The 22,362-nt window shown below is 38.9% G+C and overlaps 5 protein-coding genes and 1 pseudogene across 5 annotated transcripts; 3 read left to right on the top strand and 3 right to left on the bottom strand.

The window, feature by feature from the left end:
- The first annotated feature begins 3,093 nt into the window (after positions 1-3,093).
- LOC112199658 lies at positions 3,094-4,145 on the top strand (annotated as a pseudogene).
- A 1,203-nt stretch (positions 4,146-5,348) lies between these two features.
- LOC112200831 (LEAF RUST 10 DISEASE-RESISTANCE LOCUS RECEPTOR-LIKE PROTEIN KINASE-like 2.1) lies at positions 5,349-8,314 on the top strand. The gene is made up of 3 exons (XM_024341839.2): positions 5,349-6,191; positions 6,853-6,894; positions 7,114-8,314. The coding sequence occupies exons 1-3, from the start codon at positions 5,393-5,395 to the stop codon at positions 8,232-8,234; spliced, it is 1,962 nt and encodes a 653-aa protein (XP_024197607.2). The 5' UTR covers positions 5,349-5,392; the 3' UTR covers positions 8,235-8,314.
- A 2,423-nt stretch (positions 8,315-10,737) lies between these two features.
- Positions 10,738-13,833, top strand: LOC112196453 (probable leucine-rich repeat receptor-like protein kinase At1g68400). The gene is made up of 2 exons (XM_024336800.2): positions 10,738-12,110; positions 12,935-13,833. The coding sequence occupies exons 1-2, from the start codon at positions 10,766-10,768 to the stop codon at positions 13,606-13,608; spliced, it is 2,019 nt and encodes a 672-aa protein (XP_024192568.1). The 5' UTR covers positions 10,738-10,765; the 3' UTR covers positions 13,609-13,833.
- A 50-nt stretch (positions 13,834-13,883) lies between these two features.
- LOC112199659 (glycosyltransferase BC10) lies at positions 13,884-14,949 on the bottom strand. The gene is made up of 2 exons (XM_024340635.2): positions 14,701-14,949; positions 13,884-14,622 (listed from the first exon to the last, which is right to left on the bottom strand). The coding sequence occupies exons 1-2, from the start codon at positions 14,947-14,949 to the stop codon at positions 13,981-13,983; spliced, it is 891 nt and encodes a 296-aa protein (XP_024196403.2). The 3' UTR covers positions 13,884-13,980.
- Positions 14,950-15,839: 890 nt separating this feature from the next.
- Positions 15,840-18,053, bottom strand: LOC112197448 (glycosyltransferase BC10). The gene is made up of 2 exons (XM_024338123.2): positions 17,218-18,053; positions 15,840-16,702 (listed from the first exon to the last, which is right to left on the bottom strand). Exons 1-2 carry the CDS (start codon positions 17,800-17,802, stop codon positions 16,037-16,039), a joined length of 1,251 nt encoding a protein of 416 aa, XP_024193891.1. The 5' UTR covers positions 17,803-18,053; the 3' UTR covers positions 15,840-16,036.
- Positions 18,054-18,705: 652 nt separating this feature from the next.
- Positions 18,706-21,065, bottom strand: LOC112197449 (glycosyltransferase BC10). Its single transcript, XM_024338125.2, has 2 exons — positions 20,205-21,065; positions 18,706-19,471 (listed from the first exon to the last, which is right to left on the bottom strand). The coding sequence occupies exons 1-2, from the start codon at positions 20,778-20,780 to the stop codon at positions 18,824-18,826; spliced, it is 1,224 nt and encodes a 407-aa protein (XP_024193893.1). The 5' UTR covers positions 20,781-21,065; the 3' UTR covers positions 18,706-18,823.
- Between the last annotated feature and the right edge of the window lie 1,297 nt (positions 21,066-22,362).

Raw genomic sequence — 22,362 nt, forward strand, 5'->3', positions numbered from 1 at the left:
TTGATGTAATTACCATTTACTCTCTTTGTGTAATAGCAGCAATTAGGCTGCTATATAACTGTACACTTGTAATGAGAATGATAAGGAAAATTATCTTCAACATGGTATCAGAGTGCGAGTGCCGAAACAGATCATGTTTGAGTGCGGAATCTAAACATCGTTCAAGTGCGGAATCTGAATATCGCTCTCTCGCTCATGCCAGTGCCGAAACCACCTGGTTAGGCTACTTATTATATTAACTTGGTGCTCATATTCAGTTCCCTATCTTGCTTTACTGTGACAACCTTAGTGCAACCTACATGGCATCTAACCCGGTCTTCCATGCCCGTACAAAACATATTGAGTTAGATTATCACTTTGTCCATGAAAAAGTAGCACTTCGTAGTCATCGTGTTAACTATGTCCCTTCGGTGGATCAACCTGCTGATCTCCTAACCAAACCACTCCATAAACGTCGTCACCTTCTCCTTCGTACCAAACTTGTGCGTCCAGCACCGCCCAGTTTGAAGGGGGGTGTTAGAGAGAATAATGCAGTGGCTACAATCTAGCATCAGTTTTGCTTAGTTGTATATTTGTTGTAAATGCATATTAGTTTCTGATTTGATGTAATTACCATTTACTCTCTTTGTGTAACAGCAGCAATTAGCTGCTATATAACTGTACACTTGTAATTAGGGCTGCACGCGGATTGGATTAGATCGGTTTTGACTCCAAACCGTCTCTATGCCAAAGTAAGCGGTTTAGACATTTTAGACAACCGGTCATCAAAGAAAATAAACTTAATCCGATCCAATCCAATCCATTTAAAGATGGTTTGGTTCGGTCGGTAAGGCGGTTTTAACCTATATAGCATTGACGTTTTGTTTACGAAAAATTCATAGTAAAAATACTAAAACTCAATCTCAATAATAAAAATTTAATAATCAAAATCCAAAACTAACATTCAAAGAACAAAATCCAAAATATTTTCAAAATGATTCACTTATTTGGGTTTTAAGCCTTTTGGGTCTAGGATTCAATATGGTAGTATATCATTTTGAGAATCAAAATATAATTGGAGATTTATAACTTACTTATAAAAGACTACCCACAAATATATATATATATATATATATATATTATGTATACAAATTTAAATTTTTTTCCTATTATATTTAATACATACCGGTCGGTTCGGGTTTCTCGATTTAAGTAAAAGAAAAACCAAACCAAGCCAATTCATAAACGGTTTGGTTTGGTATTAAACTGGCTTTCATATTTTGATGCTGAAAAACCTTAACCAAACCATATTTACCGGTCGGTTTCGACCGGTTTGTACCGTGTTTTGCACACCCCTACTTGTAATGAGAATGATAAGGAAAAGGGCAATGATATAGGGCAATGATATAGGGCCTCAATGAGGCCTAAGATTTATGGCCTCAAATCCTAGGTGTCATGCCATGTAAGCAAATACTAATTTTATTTTCAATTTCACATAATATATCTTGCCACATCATACACTTGCAACACCAACTTTACCCTTTTACATTTCCTTTTAGATGTTAGGGGTGAATCAATTACATTAATGAATTTAATTAGGTGACGAAAAAAAAATCAGCTATTAATTATGTATTAATTTAAGAGATATGTCTACAAATTCTTTAACCAATATTTTTCTTCATTTATTTAAATTCTTTCCTATAATTTTTCTTTCCAAATAGCATAAATATATTGAATTAGGTGTCAAGAAATAGGCAATAACTTTATTGATTAATTTCATCCAAAAAAATAGCATTAATAAATTGAATTTGGAAAATACATATGTCTAAATTAAGAGGTAAGAAAAAAAATTTCATGTTAGTAGCATTCATTAATTATCATCTACAATCTAAATATAAGGAAAATAAACAAACAGAAAATAATAAACTAAAATATAATGTTTAAACCCTAGCTACATAAAGAGAAAAGAATGAACATAAGAACATATAATGATATAACTATGTATTTTTCACATTATATTTTCAAAATTTACAGAAATGCAACAAAGGTTGAACTCATATACATGTGTTATGCAAATCTATTGATCAAATGTATGTGCAAATCTATTGATTGAATTACATGAAATTTTTTCTATTCTTGACATTGTTATTTAAATCTAAGTATGAGTGTAATGAAAAGAAAAAAAAAAGACAAAATAATTTTTTCTTTTAGAAAAAAACTCAAAATAACTTAGAGTCATTAGATTTTGGAAGGCTAAAATGGTATTTTTCTCAAGAATTACATGGCTTGATTTGACAAATAGATGATGTGTGTAGGTGACATGGCATGACACCTAATACTGAGGCCATAAATCTTAGGCCTCATTGAGGCCACAAATCATTTTCCTAAGGAAAATTATCTTCAACAGTTTTATTATTGTTGAATACCTTTTTTTTTTTTTTTTTTGAGAAGATTGTTAGATACTTAGATAGATTATTGCTGCCACTGAAACTATTGCCAGTGATGATAGGGAGGAGTCTAATTCAAACAAAAAATTCATAATAATTAAGAAATCCATAAATAGCTAGCTGTGGTTCTGCAGGTCAGTCTTTGATCTTTAGTTTCCTCATTTATTTACTTGTATCTAGAATTTAGATATAAAAAACAAAATGCCTTTGGGTTTAGCCTGGAGGACCATCTAATTAACTAATTAAGGTCTTGCAATTTCTAAGTCAAATTTAAAGTCTGGCATAACTAATGTTTCCCAGCTAATGATATGTATTCTACCATCTGTGTTGCAGGAGTTGCATTGGGATTGAATCTAGGACCAGGCCTAGGACTAGGTAAGATTGATTTATCTTCAATTAGATATAAATTATGCAATTTTGATCTAATACAAGTGTTTAAACTCTTGGAATCAAGTCATTCCCAAGTGCCCCAGTACAGAATTAGGTTTCAGAATATCAATCAGCATTGCGGTGCTAGTTTATGTTTTCCTGACATCTCATACCGCATAAATATGCAATTTATTTATTTTCTTTGATCAGCAGGTGAAGGTGGTCTTGTGATTCTAGTATTGGTTGTTGTTTGCTGCTTCAGGAGAAAGTTGTGTGATAAATCTACTACTTCTTTTGGATGAACAAAAATCAAAGTCACCAAATTGTTCAGAAATTTCTAATGGACTATGGACCACTTCAAGTTCAGAGATACAACTACTTGGATGCGAAGAAAATGACCAACTCCTTCAAGGAAAAATTAGGACAAGGGGGCTACGGTGGTGTATACAAAGGAAAAGTAAACGACGGCTGTCTTGTAGCAGTGAAGATCTTGAACAGATAAAAAGGTAATGGAGAAGAGTTTATGAATGAGATTGCAGCCACTAGTAGAACTTCTCTTGTCAACATTGTCAGCTTGTTGGGATTTTGTTTTGAGGGTTTAGAAAGAGCTCTCATCTATGAATTCATGCCTAATGAATCTTTGGAGAAGTTCATATTTGATGCAAATAACCCACAAAAAGATCATCACTTGGGGTGGGAAGCATTGGATCGAATTGCACTTGGCATTGCTCGAGGACTAGAGTATTTACATCGCGGTTGTAACACGAGAATTTTGCATTTTGTTATCAAGCCTATAACATTCTTCTTAATGAGGACTTCACACTGAAAATCTCAGATTTCGGTCTGGCTAAAATATGCAACGGAAAAGAGAGTATTGTGTCAATGATGGGTGCAAGAGGAACTGCTGGGTACATTGCTCTAGAAGTGTTTTGTAGAAATTTTGGTGGTATCTCGCACAAATCTGATGTGTATAGCTATGGAATGATACTTTCAGAGATGGTTGGGAGAAGAAGGAACATCAGTGTTGAAGTTGAATTTGAAGATACAAGTGAGATATACTTTCCACATTAATGGATTTACAAGCGTCTCGAGTTGGATCAAGAATTTGGCCTACAGAGGATCATGAATGAGGAAGACAAAGGCAGAGCAAAGAAGATTATAATCGTGAGCTTATGGTGCATACAAATTGATCCCTCAAGCCGGCCAGCGATGAAACAAGTCATAGACATGTTGGAAGGGAGTATTGGTTTTTTGCAGATACCACCAAAGCCTTTACTTGTATTCTCCTCCAAAATCCCTAGCAGAACCAGCACATCTTTCTTCTACTTTGGTATCTCTACAATACTCTAATTAAATTACTTTACTTGTGTATCAAGGGACCCTTAATGTGGTATCCGTAAATATAGAGAACAAGTATAAAGAGTTAAAGACATGAGGTAACAATGTGATCGATCAATTAAACTTGAACCGTGCAATAACTTTTCTTGTTCCTAGTAAAACTGTTGAATCAAACTCTACATTGATGGTTCCTTCTGAAGCTTCGATCGGAGAACAACCAACACTTCTGGAGTAATGTATCTAGCAGTACCTCTTGCAACTAATATTGACACAATGCTATCTTTTCTGTCGAATATTTCAGCAAGGCCGAAGTCAGATATTTTTGGCCAGAAGTTCTCGTCAAGAAGAATGTTATGAGGCATAATGTCAAAATGTAAAATTTGTGTGCTGCAACTGCGATGTCAATACTCAGTCCTTGAGCAATACTGAGTGAAATTCTCTCCAACATGTCCCATCCCAAGTGATGATCATTTTGGGTGGTCTTTGCATCAAATATGAATTTATCAAGAAATCCATTAGACATGAATTAAAAAAAATAAAAAAAATTAGAGACTTTGCGATTTTGATAAAATTAAACATATCGTTATACTTCGCAACAACAATTCAATACTATTCGGTGAATCCATCTATAAAAATGCTATAAATCTAATTACCCAACTGCTAACTGAAATCAATTGTCAAGTAAAAGTTAAAACGTGATTGTAGCAATGCAGGGATAAAGAACAAGGGCAGTCCTATAGAATTCTAGCTTGAATTAAATGTTCTTCACGGACAGCAAGAATCCTATTGCGGCAATCCTGTGTTTTAGTCAATCTGTACAATGAAGAATATTTCAGTAAACTGTATATTTATGATCGAGCAAGGAAGCAAACGAAGCGATGAGCAACATTATTTCATTGGGCGGCTATTGTATATTCTTTCTCATCTAGTGTCAAGCCACACTGATCATAGGATTAATATAAATTTGACTATTTACTAATTCAACAGTATAATTTGCCGAAAGAAGAAAAATTGGACTGCCTGCTTTTTCCATTCAAAACTCGGAGGCCCAAAGACTTCAGTTTGGGCCACCATCAAGTCACTTTCACCAACGTTCAACACGACATAAATTCCCTCTCATCCATATTTTCTTCGTCTTTCTTCGCTGTATTTAATCAATTTACAGGATCTGAAATGAAGCAAAGCTTGTTCTCCCCTCTTCCTCAAAATTATTATCATCATCATCTTCATTGTCTTTGCCAAAAATTGCAAGCTCCCAAATGAAACATCAAAACATGTTCTTCTTCCCCACATTCATAAACCTCTATGTTCTCATTGTCTGTCTCTTATCAGAAACCTCATTTGCTGTGGACTCTCACTACCAAAACTGCAGTGTGCCCAAGTCTTGTGGCGGCCAAAACATAAGCTTTCCGTTCTACATCCCAGGCCTGCAAGAAGACTACTGCGGCTTTCCGGGGTTTCAGCTCTCCTGCAATGATAATGAAGAAGGTGGATACCCTACTCTCCAATTGGCTGGAAATGAGTACTTAGTCCACAATATCAATTACCAAAACCGAACTCTTGTGGTTTCAAACGCTGCTCTTTCAAACTCAAACAAAGATGTTTGTATTCCATTAGTCCAAAACATAACCTTTCCTACTGTTAATTATGCCCTTGTTCCGAATCAAAAAGAGATCGTTTTGCTCTACTGCAACTCTTCTCTGGTTGATGAGTCGTTTTTAGAGTACAAGATTGGCTGCTTTGAGCAAAGCAGTAGGACTACTACTACTACTTCAATTTTGGCGCTGCCTCGAGATGATGACCAACTATTTGATGATGTGTCTGACAAGTGCGGACGCAAAGTGGTAGCGGTGGCTCCGGTTGAAGAATCCGTAAGTAATGTTGGGAATGAGTTGGGGGTAGCAGACGCGTTGAGAAGAGGGTTTATGCTGAAATGGCTTGCAAGCGACTGCAGTCGCTGCAGAGACAGTGGAGGGAAGTGTGGTTTCGATTTCAAGACGTATCATTTCAGCTGTTTCTGCCCAGATAGGCCTCATGCTGTCAGCTGTAAAGGTAAAGGTTAGTCATTTATGTATCTTCCTTCTTGTTCTTCCTCTGTTTATGAGTGTTCTGAGTTCATTGTTAGATATTGAAAAAAAAAACAAAATGCCTGAGGATTAGCTTGGGGGACCATCTAATTAACTAAATAAGGTCTTGCAAGTATAATTTCCCATTTCCGGTAAGTTTGACCAAAATTTTCCAAGTCAATTGCCGTGTTTACATGAAAGTCTTTGGATCCGGATCCTGTTTCACAGTATTATATATTGAGAAGGAACGTGGTTGAAGTAGTAATTGAAGAAACAATGAGAGGAAGTCTTCCTGCTCTGTTTCTCTCTTATCATTTATCTTGTTGCTCCTCACTCCGGGGAATAACTACGTTGTCCCGCCTACTTCAGTTCTGTAATGTAATAGTAGGCAGCAACAGCTTCCCTTCACAAATAAGACGCATTCTTCCCAATGAGTCGACATCGATTACAATGTTGAGATAAATAGATGTGCTGTGTTTCCTCGGTTGTGCCATGATAGAATTTAGATATAAAAAAATTTAATGCCTATGGGTTTTGCCTGAAGGACCATCTAATTAACTAATTAAGGTCTTGCAATTTCGAAGTCAAATTTAAAGTCTTGCATAACTAATATTTCCCAGCTAATGATATGTATTCTGCCATCTGTGTTGCAGGAGTTGCATTGGGATTGAAGCTAGACCTAGGCCTAGGACTAGGTAAGATTGATTTATCTTCAATCAGATATAAATTATGCAATTTTGATCTAATACAAGTGTTTAAACTCTTGGAATCAAGTCATTTCCAAGTGCCCCAATACAGAATTAAGTTTCAGAATTCAAACCTTGAATATCAATCAGCATTGCATGCTAGTTTATGTTTTCCTGACATCTCATACCGCATAAATATGCAATTTATTTATTTTCTTTGATCAGCAGGTGCAGGTGGTCTTATGATTCTAGTATTAGTTGTTGTTTGCTGCTTCAGGAGAAAGTTGTCTGATAAATCTACTTTCTTTTGGATGAACAAAAATCAAAGTCATCAAATTGTTCCGGAATTTCTAATGGACTATGGACCACTTCAAGTTCAGAGATACAGCTACTTGGATGTGAAGAAAATGACAAACTCCTTCGAGGAAAAATTAGGACAAGGGGGCTACGGTGGTGTATACAAAGGAAAACTAAACAACGGCTTTCTTGTAGCAGTGAAGATCTTGAACAGATCGAAAGGTAATGGAGAAGAGTTTATGAATGAGGTTGCAGCCATTAGTAGAACTTCTCATGTCAACATTGTCAGCTTGTTGGGATTTTGTTTTGAGGGTTCAGAAAGAGCTCTCATCTATGAATTCATGCCTAATGGATCTTTGGAGAAGTTCATATTTGATGCAAATAACCCACGAAAAGATCATCACTTGGGGTGGGAAGCATTGGATCGAATTGCACTTGGCATTGCTCGAGGACTAGAGTATTTACATCGCGGTTGTAACACAAGAATTTTGCATTTTGATATCAAGCCTCATAACATTCTTCTTAATGAGGACTTCGCACCGAAAATCTCAGATTTCGGCCTGGCTAAAATATGCAACGGAAAAGAGAGTATTGTGTCAATGATGGGTGCAAGAGGAACTGCTGGGTACATTGCTCCTGAAGTGTTTTGTAGAAATTTTGGTGGTATCTCGCACAAATCTGATGTGTATAGCTATGGAATGATGCTTTCGGAGATGGTTGGGGGAAGAAGGAAAATCGGTGTTGAAGTTGAAGATACAAGTGAGATATACTTTCCACAATGGATTTACAAGCGTCTTGAATTGGATCAAGAACTTGGCCTACAGAGGATCATGAATGAGGAAGACAAAGGCAGAGCAAGGAAGATGATAATCGTGAGCTTATGGTGCATACAAACTGATCCCTCAAGCCGGCCAGCGATGAAACAAGTCATAGAAATGTTGGAAGGAAGTATTGGATCTTTGCAGATACCACCAAAGCCTTACTTGTATTCTCCTCCAAAATCCCTAGCAGAACCAGCACATCCTTCTTCTACTTTGGTATCACTACAATAGAACTCTATTTAATTTACTTTGTTTTAAGGGAACCTTAAAGGGATAATCCGTCTATATATATATAGATCAAGGTAATATGTGATCGATCAATTAAACTTGAACTGTGCATTAACTTTTCTTGTTCAGTATAAAACTGTTGATTCAATCTCTACAATCTACATTCATGTCCTTCTGGAGCTTCGACCGGAAACCAACAAGGGATGGAATTTGCTGTCAAAAAAGAGGCAAGTCCATCAGGTGTTAGTGTGCAGTTTAGTTCTCTTAGATTAGTTTGATGACTATCTGAATCCAGAGGGATGAAACTGAATCTGTCACGAATACAATTTCTTTCTTTGAATTGGCGTTCATTCTCACGGGACTGGTACTAAATTGACATTTATTTTCAATCATATGATGCAATTATGCAAATGTAATTGGACTCGGGGGGAGCACAATCTTGAAGCGCATGAATATAGCTAAGGCCCATACAAGTTTTTCGGAGACACATACCCAATATGGGCCTTGTAGTCGCCCGTCTAAACTGATGAAATTCCGCTCAAGGGAAGAGCATACTTCATATGAGAAGCAGTTTAGGAAGCTAGAACAGTATATGTGTAGTTCATTACTTCATGATGAAGTGACGAACATAGAACCAAAATTACCCGAAATAATGGTAAACTGAAACAACCCGAGATATGCAGCCATTTATCAAGACTTTGGAAGGTCTAAAAGAAAATAACATGCTCTATTTCCGTTGGACAAATCTCCCCAAATTACAAGCGACAACCTTATGCTTTTTCTTCCAAACTAAATTATTAAAAATTACCTTGATGTACATAAATCATGAAACATTTTTTAAATCAGAAAGAAAATTAAAAACAGAGAGATTATTCAGTGTACCGCTGTGCACTTGCACCAACATAAATGAATGGTTAGATTACATTAAATACACTTTTTGTTTATTAAAAATAAAGTTGATAATAAATATCAAGGATTGAGATTATTTTATAAGGGTTGGGTCACTTACACCGTCGGTGCATAGAATAATTTCCATTAAAAACAAGGGAGAAAAAAAAAAACTCATGCTTTATGGCGCGCAGCCGCGCACTGGTAAAGGTGAAATGGTTTAAATTCATATTACTCTTTTTTATCAATCATAATTTGAATCGCAAATCGAAGACATAAAATTCAAATTACTCCTTAGTTTAATGCAGTTCGAACCCTACCTGCCCCAGAAAAAGAAGATATTTAATAAAGTCGTCTCATATCCATTACCAAGGTCCAACCCCTTGTTTAAAGTGCATTTAGATCCATTACTATTATTTTATTTCATTAACAAATCTGTTTATATTCATCAAATCTCACTTTGGACTAAATGATCAACTATACGCCCCAAAGTAATAATCCATTAATGCTGCTTTTCACGACATTAACAAGTTCCCAATGCAAGTCCAAGCAACCTTAACTTAGAAATGACTAATTGGTTTGATTTATTATTCTAACCCGCTCCCAATAAAACTGTAAAAGCAAAAAGCAATAAACCCTTTTTAGAACAAGACGACCTACCCTTTTGTCGATCCACTTTATTTTTTCTGTTAAAGATAGGATTGTATTAGATGAACAAAAGAATAAAGTAAAATACAAAGAGTATATACCATCGATATAAAGAGGCACATACGACTCCAAAACATTGGCGAACAAAAATAAAATAAATTTTATAACAAGCTTAATTCAAATATTTATCAAAAACTTAAAAAAAAACGTCGCAATCCTACAATTCAAATTAGCATCCATCAAGACAAGATCAGTTCTAACCTTGAGGAACTACCATCGCAAAGGCCATGTCGTTGCTTGAACTGAAATCGCCACCCAAGTGCCGCCGCCTCTACCTGTATATTGTTGTCATTTGTTAGTTTGAAGGGGATCCAAACACCTAATCTGGTCTAATCCTAACCTAATCCCCTTTCCACTCTCAACCTTGCGCTGACCCAGTAACATATTTTTTACTATTTTACCCCTATATTAATTGTCTTAATTATTAGATTTAATTATAATTAGAACATTGACTCATCTAATAGAAACATGTGATGGGCAGGACACGCGTGTCAGAGTACGGAGGATCTCCTGTATCACGGTTTATGGTAAAACTAATAAACTCACGCTTCAGTCATGATGCCCGCGCCCCGACCTCCACGTGGCGCCATCTCGTCCCATCAATCTCATTACCCATAACCAAGTCATTAATATCAACGGCCAGATGGATGTGAGGGTAACGTATCCCACTCATGTACGTGAAAACGACATAGATTCCGCTCGTTACAACTACTCACTGGCCCTGAAACGTCAAGGGCATCACTGTCATTTCAGGTCAAATCACCCCCCACAGTAAAACCAAGTACAATGTTACCTGCTTTTCCAGACCTCCAGGCTCCAGCTCTTTTCAATACAATCTAAAGCCCCTCAACTTCCCATTAATTACGTAAATACCCTATCCCCTCTATTTTTCACTACCTCACTCCTCACTCTCTCTGCTCTCATTTGCAGAGACAACAATGGCAGCCAAGGTCTTCTTCCTCTTTCTCTCTCTACTATTTCTCCATATCTCTCTAAACCACGCAACTTCAAACCCAGATTCCGAGCCTCTCTTAGCGTTCAAGGCCACGTCGGACTCTTCCAATGCTCTCGCCACGTGGAACTCATCCTCCGACCCGTGCACCACCTGGGTCGGAGTCTCCTGCACCCGGAGCCGGGTCTCGCGGCTCGTCCTCGAAAACCTCGGCCTTAGCGGCTCGTTCGAGGCGCTGACTGGGTTGACTCAGCTCCGAGTTCTCAGCCTGAAGCGGAACCGCCTCTCCGGCCCCATTCCCGACCTCTCTAACCTCACTTCCCTCAAGCTCCTCTTCCTCTCCTACAACGACTTCTCCGGCGACTTTCCCGCTTCCGTAACGTCCCTTTTCCGGCTTTACCGCCTCGATCTCGCTTACAACAACTTGTCCGGTGAAATTCCCGAGACCGTCAACCATTTGACTCATCTCCTCACTCTCCGCCTCGAAGCGAACCGGTTCTCCGGCTCGATTTCCGGCCTCAACATCCCTAACCTCCAGGAGTTCAACGTCTCGGCTAACCGTTTGTCCGGCGAAATTCCCAAGTCGTTGTCTATTTTCTCCGAGTCTGCATTTGCGCAAAACCCCGGTCTGTGCGGGTCTCCGGTTCAGAACTGTAAAACAGAAACCGACCCGACTCGACCCGGAGGAGCTATTGCGTCTCCTGTAATACCTGCAAGAAACCCAACCGTAGTGGCGTCCTCGCCGACTTCATTGCCATCAAGCTCTACGTCCACCAAATCGGAAAAGTCGACGTCCCACCACAACGGAGGTTCCAGAATTAGTCCGGCGGCTCTGATCGCCATAATAGTCGGCGACGTGTTGGTCCTCTTTTTGGTCTCGCTGCTGCTCTACTGCTACTTCTGGCGGAACTTCGCGGCCAAAATGCGGCAGGGCAAGAGCAGCTCGAAGCTTCTGGAGACAGAGAAGATAGTCTACTCGTCGAGCCCATACTCGGCCCAGCCCACTTTCGAGAGGGGACAGATGGTGTTTTTCGAAGGCGTGAAGCGTTTCGAGCTGGAGGACTTGCTGAGAGCCTCGGCGGAGATGTTGGGGAAAGGTGGGTTCGGGACGGCGTACAAGGCGGTTTTGGACGACGGCAATGTTGTGGCGGTGAAGAGGCTCAAGGATGCTCAAATTGGTGGGAAGAATCAGTTTGAGCAGCACATGGCGGTGCTGGGCAAGCTTAGCCATCTCAACATTGTGAGCTTGAGGGCTTATTATTTCGCTAGGGAGGAGAAGTTGCTGGTCTACGATTACATGCCAAATGGAAGCTTGTTTTGGCTTCTTCATGGTAAGTTGCTTCATATTTAATGTATTAATTTTATGTAATTATAGACGAACTTCATGAACATGAAAATGAAAAGTTGAAAACAACCAATTATATACCATGGTAAACCAAAATCATCCTATGGTAAATCGGTAAATCGGTTTTGATTTAGATGAATCTAATCTACCGCTGCATAATGCATATTTATGTTCTAATGGACTCTAAAATCTAGAATCTAGCTTAGATATAGGAGTAGACATAGATGTTTGATTTTAATCATAAGTGGACCATTATTAGTTTGGATTTTGGAATAGACCAGATTCTTGTGACCTGCAGAGTCTTTTGTGGGGCTTGTTTGGTAGAGCTGATAGCGGTTAGGCTTCGGTTTCATAGTATTGAAACTCGAAAAACGAGAGGCCTAGAGTCGCTGGATTAGTTTCTTTGTACGGTCGACACAGTAAAAACACTAATTCAACGACTCTCGACTTGAGAGTTTCGAGGAGCAACGTAAAAATTTCGGAATCCACCAATATCATTAGGGATGGGGCTGTTCATGGCTGCTTTAGTAGCTTTCTGAGCTATTAAAGACAAAGTGAACGTGGCGACAGGAAAAGCACTTAATTACGATTTGGGGAACGAGCTGTGAGGACAGTCTGTCCCGTCTCTGTGCTTTACGATCTCTGTCTTTATTTTTTGTTCACTTTTTGTTGCATATAATTGACCTGTCACCTCTCCCTGTTTTCTGTTTAGATAGAACCAAAAAGTGAAGTCCTAGGGTTCGATAATGTATATGTGTAATTATCATCAACTTATGAGGGCTAATTTGAATTATATATATATATATATAGGTAACAGAGGACCTGGAAGAACCCCACTGGACTGGACCACCAGACTGAAAATTGCAGCCGGAGCTGCACGAGGGCTAGGCTTCATTCACAGCTCCTGCGCTCCCCTTAAGCTCACCCACGGCAACATCAAATCCACCAACATTCTCTTGGACAAGACCGGCAATGCTCGTGTCTCCGACTTCGGACTTTCGGCTTTTTCGCCTTCCACTTCCGCCGCGTCGGCTCCGCGGTCGTGCGGATACCGCGCTCCCGAGTTGCTGGAGGGTCGGAAAGTAACGCAGAAGTCGGACGTGTATGCTTTCGGTGTTCTTTTGCTGGAGATATTGACCGGGAAATGCCCGTCCGCTGTCGTGGATGGCGGGTCCGGCGGTGGATATGGCGGGTTGGTGGACCTGCCGAGGTGGGTCCAGTCTGTGGTGAGAGAGGAGTGGACTGCCGAGGTGTTCGACTTGGAGTTGATGAGGTACAAGGACATTGAGGAGGAGATGGTGGGGCTTTTGCAGGTTGCAATGGCTTGCACAACGGCAGTGCCTGATCAACGGCCGAGGATGAGCCAGGTGGTGAAGATGATCGACGAGATTCGCGGCGTGGCGGGGTCGCCGCCTCATGAGGGGTTTGATTCCATGACGGAGTCGCCGGCTTTGTCCGAGGACACTTGCGGAGCAAGTCAGTGATGATCATTAACGATGATGATGATGATGCTACGTTGTAAATCATGGGGTTTTGTTCTTAGATCAATTTGATCTGTTAGCTAGCTAGTCAGTTTCGATTTATTTACTTGCTTTTCTTTTAACTTATGTCTTTGGTTTGTGCTGATTACAAGGATTATGAACTATGCTATACGGAGTTTGATTATCAGCAAGGTTTAGCTAACAGTGTCATCCTAACTAGTTCTTCGTTCTCAGAATGGGTTCATATGTGTTTCAATAATGTTTGATAACCTGTTCGATAAAATGCCCGAGAGAAACACTAGTGTAGACATTCAATACCAAACAGTTTCCAGATACAACTCAAATGATGAGAACCCAAATGCTGATAAAATTACTTTAAGAATCTGTGTTGAAGTGCATGATCTTGGGGGCAAGCCTGAGAAGGCTATCCAAAGCAGAAGGCCGGGACTTCCTGGCGAATAAGAAATAAACATTGCTTCTCCTTCGATTATATAAACATCTCTGACCATTACCATTGCGCAGGGTGTTCAGAAGCTCGGCCGATGAGCTATTGTACTCGACAGGGTGCGGGCCACGAGTAGACCAATTAACCCAGGTGACACTCCTGTTTAAATTCTTTGCCGAAAATTTTAGGTTCACAAATGTTGGCGAGTAATGTTCATCAGCAAAACAAGAGCGGTTGCCCAACCGGAAGGCTGGCAAGTATGTCCGATCCGAGACAACTTCAATGGCAATGTCTCTATCAATTTCCACCCACTGTGACCCTTTCCTCCACTGATCCAATATTGGGTAGTAACTTGAATTATATCGGCCGCGTCCAACTGAACTTGGATCATCATAGACCTCCACAAAAGTTTCTTGGGAGTTTAGGAGGTAAGTGTAGATAGTGGAGAAGTTGTATAGGGGAATGCATGCTTCCGAGAGGAGAACGAAGCGCTGGTTTGAGATATCGAGAAGAGCATTCGCAATTAGGCGGCTTTCAGCCTCAATCATGTTCACCTGTGCCCATTTTACTTTCTGCAGGACATGAAATTAGTAGAATGAAATAACTGCTGATGAATATTGAGGATGATTTTACTAAGCAAAAAAGCTGACCTGACTTGGAATTCTTCTGCCTTGAAAAACAGGACTTTCTGGGTGTGATGATGCATTGTAAGATGGATCTGAGTGAACATAAATTGAGTACAAGCCTTGATGCCCTTTGAAGAACTTCTCCCACAATGGGGCCAAATGTACAGGTCCCTTTGTCAAGAACATGAAAGCAACTTTTGGGACTCGATGGAATGGATATTCAGAAATCCGAGGAGCCGTCGAAGCTCTCCATAGCAATTCTTCATCATTCATGTCGTGCGTAACATTAGGCGGCTCCAGATATGCTTTTAGTCCTATACGAACATGGCTCATATAGGATGTTGGGGCCTTTACATTTGTTGGCACTAACATTTGTGAATTAGAATTATTGGATGGAAGTGATGAAGTAGCTATGGAGAATTGGTCTATTTGTAAAGTTAATGAAGTGTTTCTTAGATATGAGGAGGTGAGTAATACTCCAAGGGTGAAACCACCAATGAAGAATAGAAAATGAGAAACGAGATTGAGGAGGTGGTGTTTGACATTGAAGACTTTTGACAACAAGTTTAGTGGGCATAGATTTCGATCCTTCATTTTTAGCAAAGCGATTGCAAAGTGTTATAAAGATTTTCTAGTGGTTAATCAATCTGCAATGTAGGGGTAGCAGTCTCCATTTTAACCAGTCTGCAAATATAATCTAGAATGTCATTTTGCAATTCATCAATTGTTTGATAGTTTCAAATTTCCTCTTTGGAAAGTTTTCAAGAACTTGCATTGTATACGTATAATCTAGAAAGCCCGAAAAAGGAAAAAAAAAAAACTGACCATAAATTAGTTTGTTTCAAGACATACTATTTCGGTGTGAAGGAGATGTTCATAGTGTTTGATTACATGCACAATACTGACAATAGTTGGTTGGGCCTCTTTGTGCCTACTTTCAACCATGGCCTCTTTGGTAGCTAGCTAAGAAAAAAGAACCTGCCCGCGCGCATTTGCTCTTTAATGATTATTTACTATTTAGTGTTCTGATACAAGTGCATTGGACACCATTCTTGAGTCAAAATTCAAATTAATGGTAGTCCTCATAAAGAGGTAATATTTTCATATATATATATTTGGTGGTGATATATTGGCATTAATAATTGCTTGGAATTCAAACAAAGTGATGAAATTTTTAACTTTGAATTGGTATTGCGTTTCTTGCATCTAATTAGCTGGAGTTTCACCATCACTTGGGCTTCCAATCACCCATGGAAACAAAAAAAAAATCACAAAAGAACTAATGCTAAATGTTGCATTTAATGATCATTCTCGTTCTGTACTCAAGACTCGATCAATATATCCAATCTAACAATACTAACTAGTACTCTTTATCAATGTCTGTGTTGAATTGCATTATCTGTGGTGCAATGCTCAGCAGCTTATCCAAAGAATTTGGCGAGAACTTCCGGGCGAACAAGAAACAAACATCTGTGCCCCTTCCATTGTAATCACACCAGCCGTTACCCTTCCTCAGAGTACTCAGAAGCTCAACCGTGACATCTGTGCTCGCGTACTCGACAGGATGAGGTCCGCCCCTAGACCAATCAACCCAGGTCACAGTCCTGTTTGAATTCTTTTTCGGAAATCTTATGTTCATAAATGTTGGCAAGTAATGCTCATCTGCAAAGCAATAGCCTTTGCAGAGTTTCTGGAAAGTTGTGTAGTATTTTTGATCTGAAACAACTTCAATGGCAAGGTCTCTATCTATTTCAACCCACTGCGATCCTTTCCTCCACTGGTCCAATGTGATTTGAGGGTAGTAGCTTTCATCATAACGGCCACGCCCAACACCGCTTGGATCATCATAGACCTGCACAAAAGTCTTGTTGGTGTTTATGAGGTAAGAGTAGACTGTGGAGAAATTGAAGAGGGGGATGCATGATTCTGAAAGCAGAACAAAACGTTGGTTTGAGATGTCGAGAAGAGCATTCGCAATTAGGCGGCTCTCGGCTTCAATCATGTTCACTTGCCCCCATTCTGCTCTCTGCATGCAATAGATATAGAGCACACAATAAGAACAATCTCTAATGAAATGGCGATCAACAGGTTAACATGTTATGTGATTTGAAGAAGGTATTTTAACACTTTGTCTAAAGTCTAAACAGAGCAAACACCCTCGAGGGTAAAGACATTTAGTCTGGCCTTGGCACATTTAGTTTTAGACTTTTTAGTCAATCAAGTTGCTATTATATATTGCTGAGATTTTACTTACCCCTTCCAAAACTACTTTTCTCCAAACTTACTGCTTATAGAATTGAAAACATGTAGGTACAAATGTAAAGACTCCAGATCACATTGTGGTTACCCTCAATTATGTGCTTCTTCAGCTCAATTGTAATGTTATGCATGAGAACCATAGAACGAATTTCGGTTGGGACTCATCACCTATGCTGGCGGATGAATGGTTTAGATCAAATAAGACTCGACGGAAAACGTCAATATAGATTAAAAGCAGACCATGAAATTATGTATACCATTCAAAGTGAGCAAAAAAACCACCTGACTTGGAATTCTTCGGCCATGAAAGACTGGGCTTTCGGGGTGAGACGATTCATTATAAGACCGATCTGAGTGGACATAGATTGAGAACAAGCCTTGGTGCCCTTGGAAGAACTTCTCCCACAATGGAGCCAAATGAACAGGTCCCCTTGTCAAGAACATGAAAGCAACTTTCGGAACTCGGTGGAACGGATATTCGGGTATCCGAGGGGCCATGGAAGCTCTCCAGAACAATTCCTCATCGTCCATGTCGTGCCGAACCTTAGGCGGCTTTAGAAATGCCTCTAATTCTCGTATATGAACTTCGGTCAAGTTAGACATCGTGACTGTGTCATTTGGACTAATTGTCATATGTGAAATATTGGAACCATTGGACGGAGATGATGAAGAAGAAGAAGAGGAGAATGATAGTTGGGCTATTTGTAGACTAAAGGAAGAGTCTTTGAGATAAGAAGAGGCAAGTACGATTCCGAGAACTAAACCACCACCAAAGGTGAGGAAATAAGAGAGGAGATTGAGGAGGTGGCCTTGGACATTGATTAGTTTTGTGAAGAAGTTTGAAGGGTTTTGATTATGATCCTTCATTTTGAGTTAGCTTTATGAAACCATACACAAGAGAGTTCTTAATCTTAAACCAGAAGCTTTGGGATCGATGTGTTTGAAGAAGCAAAGAGAAGGATGAGGAATGGAAAAGTAAACGTGATGGTGGTGAAGAAAGGTGACTCTTTCCCTCGGCCTTATATTGACCAATATGGCTTTATACGTGCCTTGAACGACTTTTGGAGCAACCAATGGGAAAGATAGGCCGGCCGGGAGAGGCGTGGTTCTCAATATCGACCTGTCTGCATTAGGAAAACGAGTTGTTTGGAATCTGATAAAATGGAAGCCTTGATTACAGCTTAAAAAGGTGAAAAAGTTAAGATTTAGTCAATCAGAATTCCTAATTAATTTCCTTATTAGTTTTCATCGTTTGGAAATCTATAGGAAAGAAAAGAGTAAGACGACTTTTGTTTTTTTAGGAAATATGTGCTTACGTCCAAAATAATAAAAAGTCATAACATTCGGATCCTAAAATTTGGTGATTATAATTAGATAATTATCACGCTCATAAATTCCAAGTTAAAGAAAATTAGTACAAGATCAACACTAAAGATTGCCCAATATCAATATTCATCTATTGACATTCTTCTACTTTTTGTGAACGCAGAGAATCATGTTTTAGTGGACATTGTTCATTTGAATTACGTTAAGTTGCTTCATTTTGCAGTTATCGGTTCCATTTCATTTTTTAGTGGCATAGGGCATCTTCATATTACTTATTTAATTTCTCTCTTCGACCCAAGAATTAGTTGGGGTTTAAATGAAAGAACATTCGTCTCCTTAATTTCCTGCATCAATTTCGCCATCAGTTGGGTTCTGGTCTTCTGGATCATTCATGGGGTGTTTGGCATAAAAAAGGGCTTGACCAAAAATAAAGAAATGTATAACTTAAAACAAAAAACCTTATAATAATCGGAAATATCATTTTCAATTTGTACTCTACACTTAATCAATCCAAGAATGAATAAATTAGTGATGATTAATCCGATGACTCAGCACCATAGATCTATCTGTTGAACTGCATCAATTTTGGTGCAAACCGCAGCAGTCTCTCCAAAGTGCCAGGAGTGAACTTCCTAGCAAACAAGAGAGGACAAACTTTGCCTGTCATTAGATAATCAAAACATTTGGTACCATTCCTGAAGCTGTTCAGCAGATTAACCGTCACGTCTGTTCTGGTGAACTGGGCAGGGTGCGGTCCACCCCTCGAAAAGTCATACCAAGTCAAGGTTTTATTTGAATTCTTTGCAGAAAATTTCATATGAACAAATGTTGGGAAGTAATGCTCGTCTGCGTAGCATGAGCCCCTGCAGTACTTCTGGAAAAGTGGGAAGTACTTTTTGTCTGCGACAACTTCAGTGGCAATGTCTCTATCTATCTGGAACCACTGAGACCCTTTCCTCCATTGTGACAATGAGATTTGCGGGTACATGTGTGAACTGTATCTCCCGCGCCCAACACTACTTGGATCGTCATAGACCTGAACAAATGTCTGCTTTGAATTTACAAGGAAGTGGTAGATGGTGCTGAAGTTGTGGAGGGGGATGCATGACTCCGAGAGAAGAACAAAGCGATCGTTTGAGATATCAAGAAGGGCATTTGCCAATAGGCGGCGCTCAGCCTCAATCATATTCACATTTCCCCATTCCACTTCCTGCAATGCATTTGAAAAATTGAAGTTGTTAAACAGCAACATTACGGTTATGCAGGGCTTATTGAAAGTAGAAACTAACCGATGAGTGTAAACTCCCAAACTCAATTTATAGTGATCAGTGTTCTAGGTACCCAATTGAGTGCATGCATCATTTTTTTATCATACTTTGCATACAAAGCACTATAGTATTAAGAGAATAACAATAACAATGACTTGAAGATCAAGGATTTGGTTATGTGATGATAGTGGATTTCACATGAAGTAGGTAGTTTCTTTATACTATAAGGCACTCCTCTCATTGGTTGCATGCATCATTCATACTTTGCATACAAAGCACTTTAGTACAAAGTGTAACAATAACAATGACTTGAAGATCAAGGATTTGGTTATATGATGATAGTGGATTTCACATGACGTAGTTTCTTTAAACTCTAAGGCACTCCTCTTATTGATATAAACAGAGCATTTAGTCTTTGGAGGTCAGCCATTTAGTTTAACATGGTGGATCAACTTCGTATTATAAATTTTGTTCAACTTCACCTGCCCCTTCCCAGAACCAACTTTCCCTCCAAAAGTCTAAATTTCATTAACACATTCAGGTAAAACTGTAAAAGTAAATAAATACCATCACATTGCACTTTTTCCTCTTTTCCTCTGTTATTTGGTTAATACTAATACGGATTTCAAGCCTCAAAAATATCACAAGCCTAAAACGGTATTGATAAACACTGACCTGACTAGGAATTCTTCTGCCTTGAAACACCGGACTTTCGGGGTACGATCCATTGTAAGACGGATTCGAGTGCACATATATCGAGTACAAACCTTGATGCCCTTCGAAGAACTTCTCCCACAACGGGGCCAGAAAAACTGGTCCCTTTGTCAAGAACAAGAAGGCAACTTTCGGAACTCGATGGAATGGATATCCGGATCTCCGTGGAGCCATAGAAGCTCTCCATAGCAATTCTTCATCATTCATGTCGTGCAAAATCTTAGGGGGTTTCAGAAATTTCTCCAATCCGATGTGCTGGGGGTGACTCAAATTGGTTTGCGCAGCTGTCACACTTGGCAGTATCGTGTTTCGATTAGATGAAGATGATGAGGTTGAGAAGGAGAATTGGGCCAGTTGGAGACTGAAAGAAAAGTCTTTGAGATAGAAGGTAAGGATCATCCCGAGGGTTATTCCAACACCAAATAAGAGGAAATAAGAGAGGACACTGATGAGGTGATGGAGTTGGACATTGATGAGCTTTGGAAAAAATTTTACAGTGCTCAGATTCTGAGTAGAACCACCACTACCACCCTTCATCTTGTAAATTAAAGATCAGATGTTTCTTGAAACCTCGATATCAAAATTGCGAAATACTCGAGTTGAATTAAATGTTAAGAAGAACCAAGGAAATTTACAAGACAGTCTGTAAATTTATGAACCTTTTATATATCAATGAAAATATTTGATACAGAAAATCAAGGACTGTATCAATATGAACTAAAACCCAGAAGAACAAAAGGCCGGGTTAACCCTTACCAGGGACGTAGATCAGAGAAAAGAGAGAGAAGAAATGAGAAAGGGTCTGGTCTCGGCCTTGAATTTAAGGCCATATATGGTGAAGCTTCTAATGACTTTCTAGCTAAACAACCAACGGGTAGCGTACGTAGTAGGACTACAAGCAAGACTTTCTCACCGAGTCACCGGTCACCATTCTGCAAATACTAGCTAATATGTATTTGACATCTATGAAACCCGTTTTGATTCTTTTTTACATCGAACTGTTATGCAAAACCCAAAATTTCGGTGACAATAAAACCCTTCATTCAGTTGAAGAAACTAAGACTGATCTGATTTACTATGATTAAATATAATTCAGAAAGGGAATAATAGCGTAGTAAAAGATATTAAAGAAAAGAAAGAAGATTCCTTGTGGGATGCGATCTGTGAATCTTACTGTTAGTGTGCTTGGTCATGGTTTTGGAACGGAGGCGTTACCTGTGTGGACTTTGAATAAAAATTGATGTTACAAATTAATGACGAGAATACTAGTTATAGCCGCCATTGAATTAATTCTAATAAAAGTCCTTATAAAAAAGGGAGTTTCTATGCATGGGGACACGTTTCAATGGAACAACAACCATTCACTCATTCAGATTCAAATCCTGTGAATGATTTTATCAAAACGCCCAAGCTTTTGGGAACTGATATGACCTCTCTCTCTCTCTCTGAGTATGGCCTGTGGGTGTTGTTCCCTTATTTGCATGGAAATGATATTTATCAAGTATGTTCTGTTGAATATCAACTAAATTGGAAGCTTCAATCTTTGGAAACACGTAGACTAATGATGAAAGACCATTCCTAATCTTTGTTTTTGTTACCATTGAACCTTAAGTTTCTAGATGACTCCTTTTGTGTGGTACTGGGGTGCAAATTATTGTGAAATTAAAAACCCAATGATTGTTTATTCAAAAAAAAAAAAAATGATTGTTATGTTTATACTAACGAATTTGTTCGTTCATTTTCATTTGTAAAAAATTATTATTAATTTTTTATAACTGGAAAGAGAATGATTATGGTTAAATTCCGATACAAAAATATAAGGTAATTATTATTCTAAATAAGGTGAATCAGCAATTTCATCCCAAAAAAACATAAAAATTGTCTTCTTAGAAACCTCTGCAAATTCCTCCCGCAATTTACTGTCAAAATAAATGTCTCTGCATGATGACTATCAATATTATAGGCTCAATCTGCGGACTTGACTATTCAAAAGAAACGAAGGAAACAATAAGGAAGACTGTGTATGGCAACTTTTTAAACATGCATAAAGGAAATAAAGTCCAGACTATACACATTTGATTGATTTGAGTCTCAAATTTTCGAGCCACCTGGCTAGGTG

Source organism: Rosa chinensis, chromosome 4 (genome assembly GCF_002994745.2).
Source record: "Rosa chinensis cultivar Old Blush chromosome 4, RchiOBHm-V2, whole genome shotgun sequence".
NCBI classification, from domain to species: Eukaryota; Viridiplantae; Streptophyta; class Magnoliopsida; order Rosales; family Rosaceae; genus Rosa; species Rosa chinensis.

Bases quoted from the DNA above. Each gene is read 5' to 3' on its own strand.
- LOC112196453 (XM_024336800.2), top strand. From the start codon at position 10,766: ATGGCAGCCAAGGTCTTCTTCCTCTTTCTCTCTCTACTATTTCTCCAT. The intron at 12,111-12,934 runs GTAAGTTGCTTC...ATATATATATAG, and splicing joins CTTGTTTTGGCTTCTTCATG to GTAACAGAGGACCTGGAAGA.
- LOC112197448 (XM_024338123.2), bottom strand. From the start codon at position 17,802: ATGAAGGATCATAATCAAAACCCTTCAAACTTCTTCACAAAACTAATC. The intron at 16,703-17,217 runs GTGGTTTTTTTG...TATTGCATGCAG, and splicing joins GCCGAAGAATTCCAAGTCAG to AGAGCAGAATGGGGGCAAGT.
- LOC112200831 (XM_024341839.2), top strand. From the start codon at position 5,393: ATGAAACATCAAAACATGTTCTTCTTCCCCACATTCATAAACCTCTAT. The intron at 6,192-6,852 runs GTTAGTCATTTA...TCTGTGTTGCAG, and splicing joins TGTCAGCTGTAAAGGTAAAG to GAGTTGCATTGGGATTGAAG. The intron at 6,895-7,113 runs GTAAGATTGATT...TTTGATCAGCAG, and splicing joins AGACCTAGGCCTAGGACTAG to GTGCAGGTGGTCTTATGATT.
- LOC112199659 (XM_024340635.2), bottom strand. From the start codon at position 14,949: ATGAATGATGAAGAATTGCTATGGAGAGCTTCGACGGCTCCTCGGATT. The intron at 14,623-14,700 runs GTCAGCTTTTTT...CATGTCCTGCAG, and splicing joins GCAGAAGAATTCCAAGTCAG to AAAGTAAAATGGGCACAGGT.
- LOC112197449 (XM_024338125.2), bottom strand. From the start codon at position 20,780: ATGAAGGGTGGTAGTGGTGGTTCTACTCAGAATCTGAGCACTGTAAAA. The intron at 19,472-20,204 runs GTCAGTGTTTAT...AATGCATTGCAG, and splicing joins GCAGAAGAATTCCTAGTCAG to GAAGTGGAATGGGGAAATGT.